Genomic DNA, 17,583 nt, shown 5'->3' with positions numbered 1-17,583 from the left:
ATGGTCGCAGCCCAACTTTCGTTTAAAACGCCTGTGATTGTTCGCCCTGTATTTCGACTTTGCAAACGACTTTACGCATTGTAGCCTTAACCAATCTTATCAGTTTATCAGGGATGTGGAATTCATCCATGGCTTCATACAATTTATTTCTTAGGACACTATCATAGGCCGATTTAAAATCTACGAAAAGATGGTATGTGTCGATATTGAATTCATTGGTTTTTTCCAGTATTTGCCTTAGAACAAAGATCTGGTCTGTTGTTGATCGACCAGGCCTAAAACCACTTTGATATTCTCCAAGAAGCTCCTCTGAATGTGCACTTAGGCGACCATATAAGATACTCGAAAATATTTTGTAAGCTGTATTAAGGAGGGTTATTCCCTTATAGTTTCTACATTCCAAATGATCACCCTTTTTGTGTAGCGGGCAAACGATTCCAATACACCACTCTTCCGGGATTTGTTCCTCATTCCAGGCTCTCAGTATTATTTTATATATTTTATTAGTCAGGGTAGCACCTCCATATTTAATAAGTTCTGCGGATATACCATCACTTCCTGGAGATTTATTATTTTTTAGGTGTTTTATTGCATCCCGTACTTCTTGAATTGATGGAGGCTCTAATGGTGTATTGTTGGTTGCTCTTGAGTTTGGTTGATTTGGATCTTCTACTTCGATGGTAAGTAGTTCTTTATAGCGTTCCACCCACCTTTTCAATATTTCTTCTTTTGTATTGAGTATGTGCCCCTCCTTATCCTTACATAGTCTTAGCCTTGGTTTGAATTCCTTTCTTGCATTATTCAGAGTTTTATAGAATTTTCTTGTTTGATTTTCCTGTTTTAATGCCTCAAGTTCTTCCAGTATTCTATTTTCATAAATTCTGTTTTTTCTTTTATGAATGCACTTCTCTGGAACTGGAGATGGAACTTTAAGAAGAAGAAACTTAAAAACAATCTGCTAGTTTTTAAAATCATAAACTTGTCAGGATGACACGTTCTACAATTAAAACTTCCCCTGTCCCAGTGTTCCCATACATCAAAGTTTGTCCGACTAGACACCGTTAAGCTATTAACAAATTTTCATCTTGCTATTAATAAACTTTTTTGGTACGCGGGATCCAAGCCTATGATGGATTATAAATAAATGAAGGATATTTGTTTATTAAGAACATCCTTTAATGATGTGTTTTTAATAGAAACTTTTTTATTAACATATGGATTTATGAAATACGTAATATATATCGCTCACTGAGTGTCAGTCAGTCAATACATAATTCCTTGTTATTATTTCCCAAAATATTTTATGTTTATGTATGCTTTTCCAAAATGTTCTATTCTGTTCGAAGTTTTGTTCTCTGTTTTATCCTCTGCTCAGTTTTTATTTTTCTATTATCAGTTTTTTATCCTTTTCTGCTCGTTGTTCTGTACTATGCACAATATTCTGCCCTCTGTTCTGTTCTGTGATCTGTTCTCTGTTGTATTCTCTGTTCGGTTCTTTGTTCTGTTTTGACAGAACAAAACGGACAAGAAACAGATGTCGTAGCAATTTAGGAAACGAAACGTATAAACAAAATAAACATAAAGTTTCCGGGATATTGTGTCTACAGGAACGACTACAGAGCTCATTCAAGAAGAACTGCTATATCTTAGTTTGTAGGTAACTGTAAAATATATAACAGCCCGTTCAGACGCCAAGGATTCGAATTTTTGGTCAGATCGTACGTATTTTATTCCTTTATAGAAGTTGAATTTTGTTATTATACTTACATAAAAATATAGAGAAACTAAGACCCTTGTCTTATACTGACACCTGGTGTCCCTCTTGCAACACCCAGAGTCTTCTGCGCACCTATGAAGGACTGTACAAGCCGGGATGTAAGTCCTGGTTGGATCTGGGTGCTCTTGTTGGACAGAGATGACTCTGGGCAACGGTGTAAGACATTTTGACTGCTGGTTCACTCGCGCATAGTGTTCTATGACGGCTTTCACTTTCAACTCTGAAAAGAAAATCAAAGGTTAGATGACTAGCTTATTGTAAACAGAGTATTGTAGAGGATGAGCATTGCTGGAAATTGGTCATAAAATATTAGCTTAATGCTTAAGAAGTAGGATGAATGACTATGCTAAAAACTTGTTAAGCTAACACCACAGTATATAGAGGTTCCACAGTAAAACCACTTCTCTGTCGGCGCTTTGATCTCAAGAAGTAATACCGGCAGTACGCAATTAGTAATTCACCAGTGGTGGATGCGAGTTTTCCCTGTTAAAATCCGTACGTTTCTATGCAACTAGCAATGCGAGAGTGGGGCAAAAGCGACTAAGAACATTGCGCGGTCGCCATGCGCGACTACAGATTTTACTTCCAATTTTTCGGAGTGGTTCTACTGTCCCTCTTTATACTCTGCTAACACCAAGTAGGCTACAGACAAAACAGATCAGTTACAAATCAGATAATATTTTCAAATCAGATATACTTTTAGAGATAATTCAATCTATTTCAGTTTTTAACTTTTTTCTTTAGGTTTTATTGTGACTACGTATTAGTAGTGGAGCTTTGCTTGCTAAATTTGCAGTTACTAAAGCGTCATGGAGGTTTTCCATTTTAGTGGGGCACAAATTTTCAAAAATCGATTTTTCCGATTATATCACCATCTATCCATAATTCGAAAAAATGTCTCAAAAACAAGTTACATATTTCTACGTAAGGAATCCAAATGTGTATTCAAAAATGGGGTTCCTATTTATGATTTTAAAGTAACCTCCCACCCCACCTCCGCGGAAAGTCGTGTTTGGTGACATTCGATAGTTATTTGGAAAATATTGAACACTTATTTTTCAGTTTTTCGATCTGATGCTCATTTCGCGAAATATCGCAGGGCTCCTATTTCAGATTTTAAAGTTACTCCCACCCACCTTCGTGGAGGGGGGGGGGGGTTGGTATCATTCGATACATTTTTGAAAAATATTGAACACGTATTGTTCAGTTTTGCGATCTGATGTTCATTTTTTTGTGAAACTTGGTGACACCCATTCTCTTACGCTCCGCTCAAATCGTCAGATATGCTTTTATGGCGTGCTTGAGTAATGCGCAAAATCCCTGCTTGGGCTCCCCTACCATAAAGTAACTTTATCCTTGTATAACGATATTCAATAAGTCAAAAACCAAAAGGGCTAATTTAAAAATCTTCAAAAAAAAATATACAAAGAAGGATGAGCAGCATAACGAATATTGGTTAAACGGTTAGCATCATTTCTATATTACTATATTTATACAATATATAACCTGAATTTACATGATATATAATATTCCTTAAGTCAAAAATTAAATTTTTCGATTTTGAGAACGTTCGAGTATCGAGATATCGAATTTGGTTCGAGATTTTGAACTGACAATATGTTCAGGTCGGTTCTCTCAAAGATGGTTCGAGATATCAAAACGCCGTTGTCAGATTTGGATTCAGGTACAAAACTAGATTAGAATCCATTGGTAGGTCGGCTCCAAGTATTGCAGAGGCGTCGACGCACAAACGAACGAACGAACATTTGGTTCCAATCCTACTTGAATAATCGGAAACAACTAGTTAGAGCAAATGATACTGACTCTAGTCTCAAAAACATCGTATGTGGAGTACCACAAGGTTCAGTATTGGGTCCTATACTGTTCCTTATCTTTATAAATGGCATCACTAATTTAAAAATCAATGGGAAAATTTTTCTTTTTGCTGATGATTCCAGTATCACTTGGAGCAACTCAACTATTGCATCTCTTCATGAAACTATAACTTCGGATCTACTGACGATAAAGACCTGGTCTGACTCTAATTTACTCTCTTTTAACGTGAATAAAACAGTAGCATTATCCTATAAAGGAGCTCTTCAACCTTTGCCTCTTAATAACAGCCAGATCAGTACCGTTGATTCTGTAAAATTTTTTGGTATTTTTTTAGACAGCAACCTCAAATGGTCCCTTCATATCGATTTGTTAAGTAAGAAACTCGCCTCAGCTTGCTATGCAGTACGATCTGTCTCAAGGGAACTCAATTTAGCATCTTCTAAAATAACATATTTTTCGTTGTTCGAGTCTCATCTTCGATATGGTCTTCCTTTTTGGGGTTCTAGTACAGCTGCTCAATTTGATGTCATTTTTAGATTGCAAAAAAGAACAATAAGATATCTGTTTGGCCTCAGAAGATCTACACATTGCAGAAGTTACTTCAGAGATCACGAAATTTTAACACTTCCATCTTTATATATTCTAGAAACGGTTTGTTTAATTCGTAAACACCTTCATGTCTTTCCATCAAGGCCCAATCATCTTTACTCCACCAGAAATTCAGTCTTTAATATTTATTTACCGATTCCATCCACTGAGTTAGTAAAGAGATCTATATTATATTCCGCAAAGAAACTGTACAATCATCTTCCGTTACAACTTAAATCTGCAACATCTTTCCCAAAGGGTCCGTAAAATGACAAAAGCCTATCTATCCAAAAGGCCATATTATTCAATAGAAGAATTTATTAATGAATAACTAAGAAAATTGGGTTCCATACGCAGTAGAATAAACTTGTCAGTTCCTTATATTGTACCTATTTTATTTTATTTGTTGTATGTTCAATTTGCAATTTATATATATATATATATTTTGCAATAAATTGTTTTTGTCTTGACTTTTATATCTTATACTGTACATTATTGACGATTTATCTAATTTTAGTAAATTGTAGTTGTTATTTGTTATTTATATTATGTCTTTCTTTTGACTGTATGTAAGCTTTGTCCATAAAATTGTAAAAATTTTCAGTGACAATAAAGCATATTTCTATTCTATTCTATTCTAACAAACTTTTCGAATTTATAAACGAAAACAATTTTCGTTAAAAAGTTGGTAAGTTTCAGATTTTTATGTGTATTATTTCGTGACTGAAAGGGATAAATCAAAATAAAACAAAATCTAGTGAAGATTAGACGATCTAGAATATTACATTTATAGACCTGGATCCCGCATACCAAATAAAAGTTGATTAATAGCAAACTGAAAATTTGTTAATAGCTTAACGGTGTTTAGTCGGAGTCGGACAAACTTTGATGTATGGAAATACTGGAACAGGGGAAGTTTTAATTGTGGAAGTGTCATCCTGACAAGTTTATGATTGTGAAAACTAGCAGGTTGTTTTTAAGTTTATTCAATAATAGCAAACTTTACATAATAAATGAAAAAATTTTTGTCTGACAAATATATTGGGCGTTTTAACAAGTCTCACACGTAGAAAATACATACATTTCAAATGACAGGAATTATGTTGGTGATAAATAGTAGTCTGATTTTTGCATGAGAGTTTAATGAAAAGGTAACAAATCAATTGGAAGTCCTGTACGACAAAATACATGGGACGTTTTCTGTTTTCTGTTCCAGTGTTCCGATACATCAAAGCTTGTCCAACTAGACACCGTTAAGCTGTTAACAAATTTTCAGCTTGCTATTAATAAAATTTTTCTTTGGACGCGGGATCCAGGCCTATTACTAAAAGATTTAGAATTATATTTAAAAGAATAGAACTTTATTCCCATGACTATAAAAAAATTTTCACACGTGAGGCTTCACTTCATTAAAGACCGCATCCACGTAAAAACCGTCGACTAGAGATCAATTCTATTGCGCTGTGAGCAAAGAAAGTCAACATCTACTATTCAACAATCAACATTCCGATCACTCACAGTCGATGACAAATTACTCTATTACTTTAATAGCCGTGAGTACTTCGGCATTTCAACCACCCTCCTAAAAGAAATCGTGGAACATAATTAGTGCTCATTATTTAGTCATTTCAATGATCGATTGAAGCGTACGCACACAGGATCTTTATCTGGAATGAAGTCACTGTCGAGCAGACACAAAAAAAGGAGTAGTTTCGTGTGTGGGGTCTGCTTTGTGATCTTAGATTATTATAATGTCGACCTATTTGCGAATGAAACAGTTCTTATTTTGTTTGTTGTGGTTTTAAACTACAAAGTGGTCAGTAAGTGCATTGTTTACGAGATATTAGATCCAATTGAAAAATAATTAGGATTTATGTATCGAGAGTTTATTTATAAAGCTGTTTAGATTCTATGCACAGATTTCTATTAAAGTATCTAGAGGTGAACTCCCTATGATCGTATAAAACACAATTAAAGCGCTAGAGGGCTCTATTTTTCGGCTAAAAAAAATAAGGGGACAAGAATTTCAAAATTACACTTAACACTGCATATTATAAAAAAATTTTAAGAAATCTCATTTACAGGGTGTAACAAAAATACAGGTCATAAATTAAATCACATATTCTCAGACCAATAATAGTTCGATTGAACCTAACTTACCTTAGTACAAATGTGCACACAAAAAAACTTATAGCCCCTTAAAGTTACAAAATAAATATCGATTTTTTCAAATATATTGAAAACTATTAGAAAATTTTTATTCAAGATGGACATGTGGCATTACTATGTCAGGAACAATTTAAAAAAAAGTGAAATTTGTGCACGTCATTAAAATTTTATGGTGGTTTTGTTCCCTTAAATCCCCCCATATATTTGTGTACGTTCCAATTAAATTTTTATTGTGATCCATTAGTTGAAGAAAGTATTTTTAAAACTTTTTTGTCTCTTGGATGGACTATGGATCACCCACGGATAAAGAACACAACAAGGTACTTGCGCTATTTTCTAATTGTTGAACTCTTACCTTTTCTCGCAAATTGGTAAAATGATTAAAGACTTTTTTTGATAACAACTTTACTAAATTTTTATTTGTTTCAATAAAGTAAGAATTATGTTTAATTATTAGATTTTCTTTACCGATCTCTATCCTTCTTATAAAGTAATCACGCACGAAAATAGCCTACGGTAAGTACAGATATTTCAAGTAACCGGCATTCTTAGTTTAATATTTTTTTTTAACTAAACATATATTATATTTTCTTTTTTTTAATATGGCGCCCCCGAGCATTTGAGTTTCAATTATATCTAATATCTATTAAGAATCCACACCCCTAGGTCTCTGAAGACTTAGAGCTACCGAGGTACATCAAAAAGTTAAGTAGCACCAACTATATTTTTATATTTTGTTAAATTTGGCATTTAACGTGTTAATAATAATGGTGTTATACTGTTATAATGGCTTCCATTTATGGGGCTGTTATATACAAATGGCGCCTTGGTGCCCATTCGCTAGTGCTACACCATTCTGTTTCATATTTCCTTTGTTCTTATTCTATCCTTTCTGGTGATTTGTAGACATCTTCTCATAAACTCCAATTTAACTATTTTTATTTTATTTCGTATTGTTGTAGTTATTGGTCATTAGGGTGGAGCGAAGTTGACCGATATTTTTCATTTTTCTTTTTTTGAAATGGGCTAGTACCCAAAAGTTGTCTATTAGGTAGTATATTATTGGGAAAAAAAATCAACCCCCTGTGTTGTAATTTAGAGGTTCCCCCCGGGACTTGAAATTTGCCTATAACGTTGTATACATTAATAGCAGCTCTTCGCTTGTATTTTATACTTTAGCATTAAAATACAACCCAGAACTCACCACGAGGAGGTGGCTGCTAAACGAGTTCCACCACCACCGTCCTCCGCCACCGCCCTCCACCCCCAAAAATTATTTTCACCCCCTAACTCATAATGTGAATATGGTATTATGTAGTGTCTAGTGAATACTCACGTTTTGTATTAAAATGCGGCATCTGTTGTCGTGAGTCTAATCTTGATTTGATAAATCCATCCCTGTTGTCCTCCCCACAGACCGCCATAGATGCTTCGGTAACCAGTCTGACACATCGTTCAACTGCTTGAGTATTACATGGATATTTAACAATTTCCATTTGATCTGGCACTTCTATCATAGCTAAAATGTCTTTGTTAGAAATATTAGCTAGTAATGGAGGTTCCGTCAGCGTGCAAGACTGCCAATCGATGAGTTCCACAAAGTCTGTGGCATTAAAATTAATTTTTGGAATAGTAAAAAATCGTATATATTGATTATTTTGATTTTGCTGACGAATTTTTAAGAGACGACGATAACCTAGCTCCCTTATGGACTTGGTTTCATCTGTTACCATCGCAAGTAACAGATTTTCTGGATGAGCATAGAAACCATTTCTCTGAATGACGGGATCAATAATTTCCAAAAGTTTCTTGTCAAAATTTCTGGACCATCTAATCATATTTAACAGATGACGAGGACCGTCCTTACATGACGGCTTTAGCTTAATATGGAACCATAAAGGTGCGTACACCTTTAGTACGTATTCGCTGAGAATTTGAAGATTACTTGAGACTTCATTTGAGGATATATAAAGTCTAAGTATCCTATTTGCAGCTGTTAGCCAACGGGAATGGGATAATTTGCCCGGGTTTCGATTGGCTAGGCTCTCCGTGCAAATGCCAGAAGTAACAGTTTGACATATATCCCACAAATATTTTTGATCGGTACTTAGATCATCAGGAACAAGCACTGGAAAGTTTCCACTCTGTATTGGAGTAAATGACACAACTGGCAAATTTTCACAGGTTTCTAAAGCTTTTCCAATGGTACCAGAATATCCGCTAGGTCCTGTTGAAGGTCCATCTAACTTTTGAAGTAAGTGCCTTAGGGGTAATTCATTTGCGTGAAAAAGGCAGATCAACCACTGAACGGGGCGTTTAAGATATAGTTCCATCATTCTTATGGCACCATTTTTATTTCCAGTGTTCACAACTGTTCCGTCACATCCGATAGCATTTAAATGGGAAAAGTCCACCTTTGTCTCTAAGAACTTTACGATTGCTTGTTTTATATGAGATGCAGTTCCAGACTGCGGCGCCACATGTCCTATAAACTTTGAGCCCGGTTCTGACACTAATACAACATGTTCTTCAACGACGGTGTTTCTATAAAGTTTGTTTCCCTTCATACATTGCGACAGTGTTTTGTCTTTTCGACCGTCAAAAAATAAGCCCGTTATCACTTCCTTACTTGTGCTCTCATAATCAGTTCTCTTCCTTTTTCTAGCACGACGTATTTTACTTCTATCGATTATTTTAGAAGTATCGCATGGAGTAACTATTTTAAAATCCTCTAAAACTGCAGTAGCTATTATTGCTGCAGCTCTGTCATAGACACCTGTTCTGTCACACGCTTTCGCCAATTTTGGCAAGGAAATTCTCATTTGTCCAATATTTTCACATGACTGGGAACTTGAAGCAATCGATTGGTAATTTGTTTCTGACGTTTCTGAAACACTATCAGAAGAATCGGATTCTCGTAAAGTAACACCTTGTATGAAAGTTTCTGTTTGTCTTGGTTCTTCGGTGATTTTAGGTCTATCTTTTAATTTCCTTGCCATTCTCTTTTCTATTTTTTTACTTTCAATTTTATCTATGGAACTGATTGACATTTTACGTTGGCTTCGCTGGTCTAATAAGAAAGTCCTCTCTGTTAAGGGAACTTTTATTTTACACTTGCATAAAGCAAAATCGGCACATTTACATGAAGTAATATCAAAAAGGGTACTACTAGCATGATCTTGAAAGCTTTTTAGTTTTAGTGACATGGCAGTTGTTTTTCTGCTTTTTAATGGTTTCTTCAAATTTTGATATTTCTTATAATATCCGTTTAACATATCGGTAATCCTTTTGTGTGACAAAACAGGTAACGAAGCTTTGGTCCAAAGTCCTTCCAAATCTGTTGTCACTAGTGCTATTATTTCAGAAACATTTGGTTCCTTTTTAGAAGTTTGTTTTAACTGAAATCTAATCCATAAAAAATGTCTCATTACATCACTAAAAGTCGGTAACATTAGTTCATTTAGTTTTTTTGACGCTCCAAACACTGCACAAAAGGTCTCTTTTCTTGTTGTTGGCATGGCGCGATTAATAATAAAATACACAAAATCCAAATACGTAACACAGAAAACAAAACAAAGCGACGCGCTCGATACCGTAACTAAACACGTACTGACCCACGGCGTCCCACGGTACACAGAGAAGAGAACTGACTCAGTCTTCTGAAACTTGTGATGTGATGTCACGTGCTACAGACACAGACCCGCGCGCAAATAATTTCCCAGAACTCATACACTTGTTGACTTTTGACCGTGGAGAATCAAATTGATGTTGTAAACCATAAAAATACCATATATGTAATATACCTTATTATTGTAAAATTCGAAGCGTTCGGGGAACCTCTGAAATATTTTTAATTTATTTGTGCTTTTAACACGTTATTTTGTATACCGATAGACAACTTTTGCACACTACCCCACTTCAAATTTCGAAAATTGAATTTTTCGCTCCACCCTATTGGTCATACTTCAACTCCTTATAAGCGTTGATTGAATACCCGAATATTCCTGGCTATTCAATCGACGATACGAGGCAGGGTAATATTCAACTATATGCTCTGAAAGATCGTTTTTCTGTTTTCTTCGGTTAGAGTGTTGTTCCATGGAGTGCTTTCGTCGCTTGTTTCCCCGTGCTATTTTCATTTCTATATCTTTCATACAAGTACCATCTCGGCTTATCATTGACCCAAAATACTTAAAAGTCTTACAACTCTTAAGCAAGAATCATATTATCATGCCCGCACTGTTCCGGTACGTAGCGTAGTCTCCGAAAAACCTGATTTTACAAAGAGTTGTCTGATACTATACCCTCCAAACAGTATAAATTGTTCATATTTAAAACCATTAAAATCAATATTTTTCGGAAACGAAACGCTACGTGCTGGAACGGATAATATGATTCTTCCTTTAATAGTATCTTCTAAACATAAGTTTAAATCTGCAAAATACAAAAATAAAGAAACATACGCTCGTATGGTCTTGCTGAATATGCATGATAGAATTCCTCGAGAGATTGTGTGTTCATCTTGAATAAGAAAGTGTTTCCAGTGGATATGTAAAGATTGTGGGAGATAGGTATAAAGGAGTAACAACTAATATTAGAACAGGTGTGGAAGAGGCCGATAAATTTCATGTAAAACTAGGATTGCGCCAGAGCTCGGTGATAGTCCTAATTTATTATTCTTATTGGTGTTGGATACCAGCGAAACTATTCGCTGTGTGCAAGTACTTGGAGGGAATACGAGAAACGATAGTGCGCGAGTCACGGAGAAACCTTGCAACTTTCTAACATATTTCTTAAATATTTCATATTAGAGATTTTGCACCTCTTATTTTGCAATTCCGTTATGGTTATCGTTATACTACGTCTGCGCAGTAGCGAATATATGATCCGTTATCGTTATTAAACATAAGGGATTCCGTAATTTACGGAGGTTTAAAGTAGTGCTTATCGTTATCGTTATAGTAATGGTTAAATTGCTTTGTTGCCAGAATGTAAAAAAATCAGTAAAATTACATTTACATAGATTCTAATTTGGATTACCTATAAATTAAAATATCAAAAACTGTTCAAGTATATGCTTAAAATTACAATAACGTTGTGAAGTGAGGCTATGTTTAAATAACAATAACGATGACACGAAAAACCTACTTGACAGGCTGCAAAAACTCTGCTTTTTAACGTTACCGTAATCGTTATGCTTAATAAAGTTAACCATAGCGGAGCCAAAATCAGCGGTTATTTTAAGAGGTGCAAAATCTCTCTATTGTCAAATTGACGTTCTGTCATTGTAGAAAATGGAATTTCGCAAATGCTGTGTTATAAATTGTAAAAATTACATGTTGCTCGACAATATTGATATGATATGCAATTATTAAAGCGAATTTAATTAATTGTATTTTGTTTGTAGTATGTTACTGTTGTTATTTACTATACATACCTACAATGTTTACGTTTTAATAACATAACCTGAATCTTACCTTTTCTTCTTATTCTTTTTTGGGTTATGTCCTTGACAATTATCCAGTAACCACGACTAATATAATCAGGGCCCCCGTATGGGCTACTGGCGCCTTTGTGCAAAAAGGGATTTTGCGCCCCTTAAGGCATTTTAGATCATGTTTTCCTATTAATTTTTTTTAAGATAGGTAGGTATTGTAGGTGGTAGGTGTAGGGTAGGTGGTACTCATATTACCGTATGCGCGCCAATAGTGAATATTAAATTCCTAACTGTATATCAAAAAATGTGCAATAACTACCTCTTAAAACCAACCAAATTTCATTTGCATATCTTATCCGTTTTAGAGCAATGAATAAATCGTCAGTTTGTACGAAAAATTTCAATACCACGTACCTCGAAAACGAAGTATTTACGGACAAACATTTATAAAGCAAACTGTCATTATTTTTTCATGCAGAATTACAACGTAAAGTTTGCCATACTTATTTAAAAACATACTGTATTGACGAAAATCAAGGCTAGTTGTTAGAGTACCTAACTTTTTTATTATCTAACAAGCGAATGAATCAAAAACAGAATGTTAAGAAAACATGAGGTAATAGGGTTTTAATTTCAGTATTTTATTAATTCTAGAATATTCCACAGGGTCACGCGAACTTTGAGAAAAAATCACAGTTTAATTGGTACACCCGGTATACAATGACAATTTACCTGTCTAGCAACAATATTATTACAGCGATATTGTTAAAGAATAAGGCTATAACGGGTATAACGTATTAAAAAAATCACTTACATCGGACAACAGGTTTAGGAAATTAGAGACAGAAAAACAACTTTAACGTTTTAATTTTATTAAACAAATCATTGGAGTCGATATCCTAATTATCCTGATCGTCAGTCGTTCTTCAAGAACAGCAGCGGGATTACGAACACAGAAAAAATCAAGAAACCTGGATGATATACTAATAAAATTTCGGGTGTATTTATACCTAATTCTATTTAATTTCTCAACTTTTATTTTAAAATTAATTTATGTTTTTTGTGTTTTTTTTTTAATTTTTTGTAATTTTTGACCCTGGGTTTTGGCGCCCCTAAAGGATGGCGCCCGTGTGCATTGCACACTTTGCACATATGGTAGCGGGGGCCCTGAATATAATTGGCCAATATAATTAAAAGTGCTAAAAATGTTGCTGAGCTATGAAACCAGGTGTCGCTCTTCTGAACTTGCAAGGTCCCAATAGGATAATATTTCCTGTTGCTTAATATATAAACTGTACCTGGTATAATTTTTTGACCAATATCTGGATGCCTCAGAAGTCGAACGGTGTAAGTCACATTTTCCATAAAAATGTCTTATGAGATACAACACTTATTATTATATATGTATACAGTAAAACCTGTGTTAACGGCCACCTGTCAAAACCGGAAACCTGAACTAGCCGGCCAGTTTCAAAGTTCCCCAAACCAAAATTTGTGGACTACAAAACCTGGTATTAGCGGCCACCTTTTTATATCGGCCAATAGTTCTGTCATTTTTAGTGACCGTTATTGACAGGTTTTACTGTCATTATTTTGTGTCATCATGTGTTTTACTTATTATTTCCTTGTTTGTATTTATGAATATGTTACCCATAGTATGACAAATAGAGACAGTTTATTTGCTTTTAATAACTACTTATATTTCTGCAACTGTTGTCAGAAACATCTTAGTATCTTATTTTAAACACTTATTGACTTACACCGATTGGCTTCTGAGGCATCGATCTAATGACAAAGTGACAATGAGTCACCATCTTGTAAAAATTGTTCTAATAAAACGATGTTGGTGTTGGTCAATTGTAAACAAGAGGGGATCAAATTTCACCGCCTTTAAAGCCGTTCCACAATATAAGTTACTCCGAATATACTTCTTTGTGGATTCTTTTTGAGTTGTCTTTTAATTCCACGTGAACACAATGTGTAGTAGTGTAATCATAAAATGGACACCGCTAGATATTGCATGGTTGACGCTTTTCGTAATTTTCAATCTATAAATACACCTTATTAACCAAATTACCACGTACCGCAAACGAGAACATCAAATCCTGGTATTATATCAGCCTGATTTATGAACAGATGTTGGCTCTGGTAGTGACATTAACGTGTATAATGAGATTAGCTTGGATTGCATAGTTTCCTGACCTAAACATTTTATACCGCTACCGCTACCTACCATTTGGCATCGGGATCTGATCATTCAGGTTATTTTTATTATTTATTTTGTAGTCGTCAGTTTCGACAACATGTCAAGGTTAACATAACTCAATCGCCGGTGGTTCAGATTATTTAACTGAAGTTCTGTATTTTCTTTAATATTGCACCTACAGGCAGTACCGGCGCTAGGGTATAAGGCGCCCGACTGCAAAAGAAGCATAGGCGCCCTTCGGTGTCTTTTAAATTAGTATTTTGTATAGTACCGACAGAAAAAACGTCATTTTGGCGAACCCCAAACAGGGGCGCCCGCCTGCAGTGCATCCCTTGCAGGCCCGTTATCGCCGGCCCTGCCTACAGGCTTCTTTCAGTCAATGAAAAAAATGTGTATACGAAATGAAGTAGTATAATCTAGTAGGATTTAGTTCTTCTTTACCAGAGAACGGCAGTTCTCGCCAGTGGCGCACACCCACACCTCCCTACACGCGACACTATACACGAAATTATATACACGAAATTTTCGATTTTCTAAATCTGACGGAATTGAAAATTTTGCCAACTCCCATCTTAAAGTTCAGGAAAAGACTCACGCATTCATATATCAACCATCCATTTTGGTCCAAGGGTGTGGATTTTACGGCACTTCCTATTTAGGGCCTGTTTTTCGTTCTCGTCTCCAAAACTCCCAAAAACTTCGAAAATTTAAGTCCGACCTCTGCGGCTTCTAATGATCATTACCTTTCCAACGCATGTCTAATTTTGAAAATCTGTTATACCATTCAAAAGTTACCGAGCTCAGAAATATGACTAAATTTCTATTTAAAAAAGGGAAAATGTTTGTGGATATGTATGTGGCTGGAAAAGTTCCGATCTGAATTTTTTTTTTCTGTGTTTGAAGAGGGGATCAGGGCCGATTCAGAACCGGTGGTGTTTGTGACTTTTGATCACCCATAAGCCAGCTATAGGACTTGGTAAGAACAAAACGGCATATTTTTTGGGGGTATATATCTTCGGTTCAGGAAGAGACAGGAGAACCGCAAATACACCAAATCAATGGTGTTGAGTTAAGCTTTCAAATGGTGTTTAAGCCGTCAGGATCAGACATACACACGGCTCAGTATTGCCGAAAAACTGAAAAACTAATTTTTAAAAATTTTAGTTTTTCGACAATTACTCAAAATTTCAACCTACGAATGGCGCCAATAACTGAGCGTTTGTAGAAGGACTCTAGACGAATCTTACGGTGATACCTGATATCCGGGAAAATTCGAATTTTTATAGGCTTCATAAGCATGATCAAATCTATTTCATATGGGAAAAACGGTTTTTCAAGCTCAATAATTCCTGTAATAGCTTCAGTTATCATACTTGACCTTAGATGCATCAGATACTACTTCTCAATACGTTTCAAACTCATGTTTAGTGACCAAAATCGGTTAAGCCGTTTAGAAGTTATTAAGCTACAAAAGTTGTAGTTGTAGTGGTTACGACGCTAAACTTGATCTGACAACGGGCAATCCGAGTTCATTAACCGGCCATCCCAATAATTTTTTTCAATCTATTTCGAATAGAAAAAAATCTATTGTACATTCGATGCGCACTAGATCATTTGTTAGATAATGCGACAGAGGCGACTATTTATAAAGCTTAACGTGTAATCGAGAAAAATTGCATTCAACTTCAAACATTTAATTTATAAAAAAAACTTTGAAAAACTCCTGATACAAGAATAAAAACCCGTAAACGCCTTAAAAATGAGCGGCGCATACAATATTCCAGCTACAAAAGATCTGATATTAATATTACGTGGCGCGAAAATATATTTTAATTTTGATGCAAAATAAAATTTTAGTTTTATTTTAAAAGATTTTTCCATAATATTTGCAAAATTTGAAATAAACGCGCCACAAAAGAGTTTCAAAATTCAAACTGTATCAAAGTTACTCTTTTGTGGCGCGTTTACCTCAAATTTAGTAAATATTATGGAAAAATCTTTTAAAATAAAACAAAAATTTTATTTTGCATCAAAATGAAAATACATTTTCGCGCCACATAATATTCATATCAGATCTTTTGTAGCTGGAATATTGTATGCTTATTTTTACGGCGTTTAGCGGTTTTTTATTTTTATTTATATTTAACTGAAATTAACTGTATTTTCTTTAATATTGCACCTACAGGATTCTTTCAGTCAATGAAATAAATGTGTAAACGAAATGAAGTAGTATAATCTAGTAGGATTTAGTTCTTCTTTAACTGTCATCTCCCTTATGGTAGTGGACAATAATCATTCAAACTAAAATGGTGAAGTTCCCGGAACTTGGCTGTATACCATGTAGTTAAAAAACTCTAACATCGAATTAAAAACTCCTTAATAGTAGGTATAATTTAATTAAAAATCTTTAAAATCCAAATGGATTAGAATAATAATTGTTCAGAACGAACGTTTTCGGACCTATCAGTCCATCATCAGTGAACTCATGTAGGTAAATACTTGCAAAATAGCCCCAGTGGTTGTATGTAGAATTCCATTTACATTCTTAAATCGTAAAATTGTAAAGGCTTAAAGCCGATATTAGCGGATACTTTCCGGGAATATCACGAAACCCTCCCCGATATCTTAGACAACCACCTTGGTCAACTGACGTCTGCCAAGTGATTTGGCAGACTTTTAATGACTATATACAGTGATGAGCGCGCTAATAACATAGACATATTAACCGTAGACAAGGCATATTGAGCAAAAAAGCGTAAAGCGGAAACAGTCGATCGGTGGTCTATCTATCTTTGTTAACCAAGTGATCCCGAGCATGTGACACCATTGTTTTCAGTCTGGTGGGATGTAGAGTTACATTACGTTGTTTTATATGCCATTAGAGTGAAAAATTAGTCTTTTGCTAGCAGTTGCCGCTAGGGCATCTATGCCATTAGTACATTCTTTAACGGTAAAATATTGCAAAACCTCTAAATTTTAAAGAACCGCTTGGATTGACATGAAATTTGGCAAACACATAGCTAACAAGTAAAAGAAAAAAAGAGATATTGTGCCGATATGTGGTTTTGCCCCGGGGGTTGTTTTCACCCCCTCTTGGGGGTGAAAAAATATTCGTCCAAAATAAGTCCGGAATTGGATAAACTGACTAATTTTAAGTAATTTTGTTCTATAGAGTATTTTCACAAGAGTTTTTTTCAAGTCAATACTTCTCGAGTTATTTGCCAGTGAATATGTTCATTTTTTTCAACAAAATAACCACGCTTTTAGACGGTTTTTCGCAAATAACTCAAATAGTAAGTATTTTGTCGAAAAAACATTTTTAGCAAAAATATAGCCTGTAAAAAATTTAAAAAATGGTGTATACATTACGTCTCTATACCTAGTAGAAGCAGAGTTATAGCTAATTGAAAATAGGTTCATATTCGTCAAATTCCAAATGAAATACTTTAACGTGAAATAACCAAAAATGAAGCACAATTCGGGGAAAACTCATGATAACTTATTTAGTGTTTAAAAAAAGCTTCATTTTTGTTTTATAAAAAAAATTTCTAGCATCAAAAGTAAACAAAT

The 17,583-nt window shown here is 34.8% G+C and overlaps 1 protein-coding gene across 2 annotated transcripts in view; it reads right to left on the bottom strand.

Moving 5' to 3' along the window:
• LOC114329749 (uncharacterized) overlaps nucleotides 1–17,583 on the bottom strand; it is a 278,805-nt gene that overhangs the window by 33,598 nt on the left and 227,624 nt on the right. For both annotated transcript variants that reach the window (XM_050642134.1, XM_050642135.1), the window contains exon 4: nucleotides 1,768–1,997. In XM_050642134.1, the coding sequence (XP_050498091.1) occupies nucleotides 1,768–1,997 (230 nt within the window). The remainder of the gene's footprint in view (nucleotides 1–1,767; nucleotides 1,998–17,583) is intronic.

The sequence above is a fragment of the Diabrotica virgifera genome, chromosome 1 (genome assembly GCF_917563875.1).
Source record: "Diabrotica virgifera virgifera chromosome 1, PGI_DIABVI_V3a".
NCBI lineage: Eukaryota > Metazoa > Arthropoda > Insecta > Coleoptera > Chrysomelidae > Diabrotica > Diabrotica virgifera.
The sequence above is the reverse complement of the archived record's forward strand: the minus strand, read 5'-3'. Positions and strand labels throughout refer to the sequence as shown.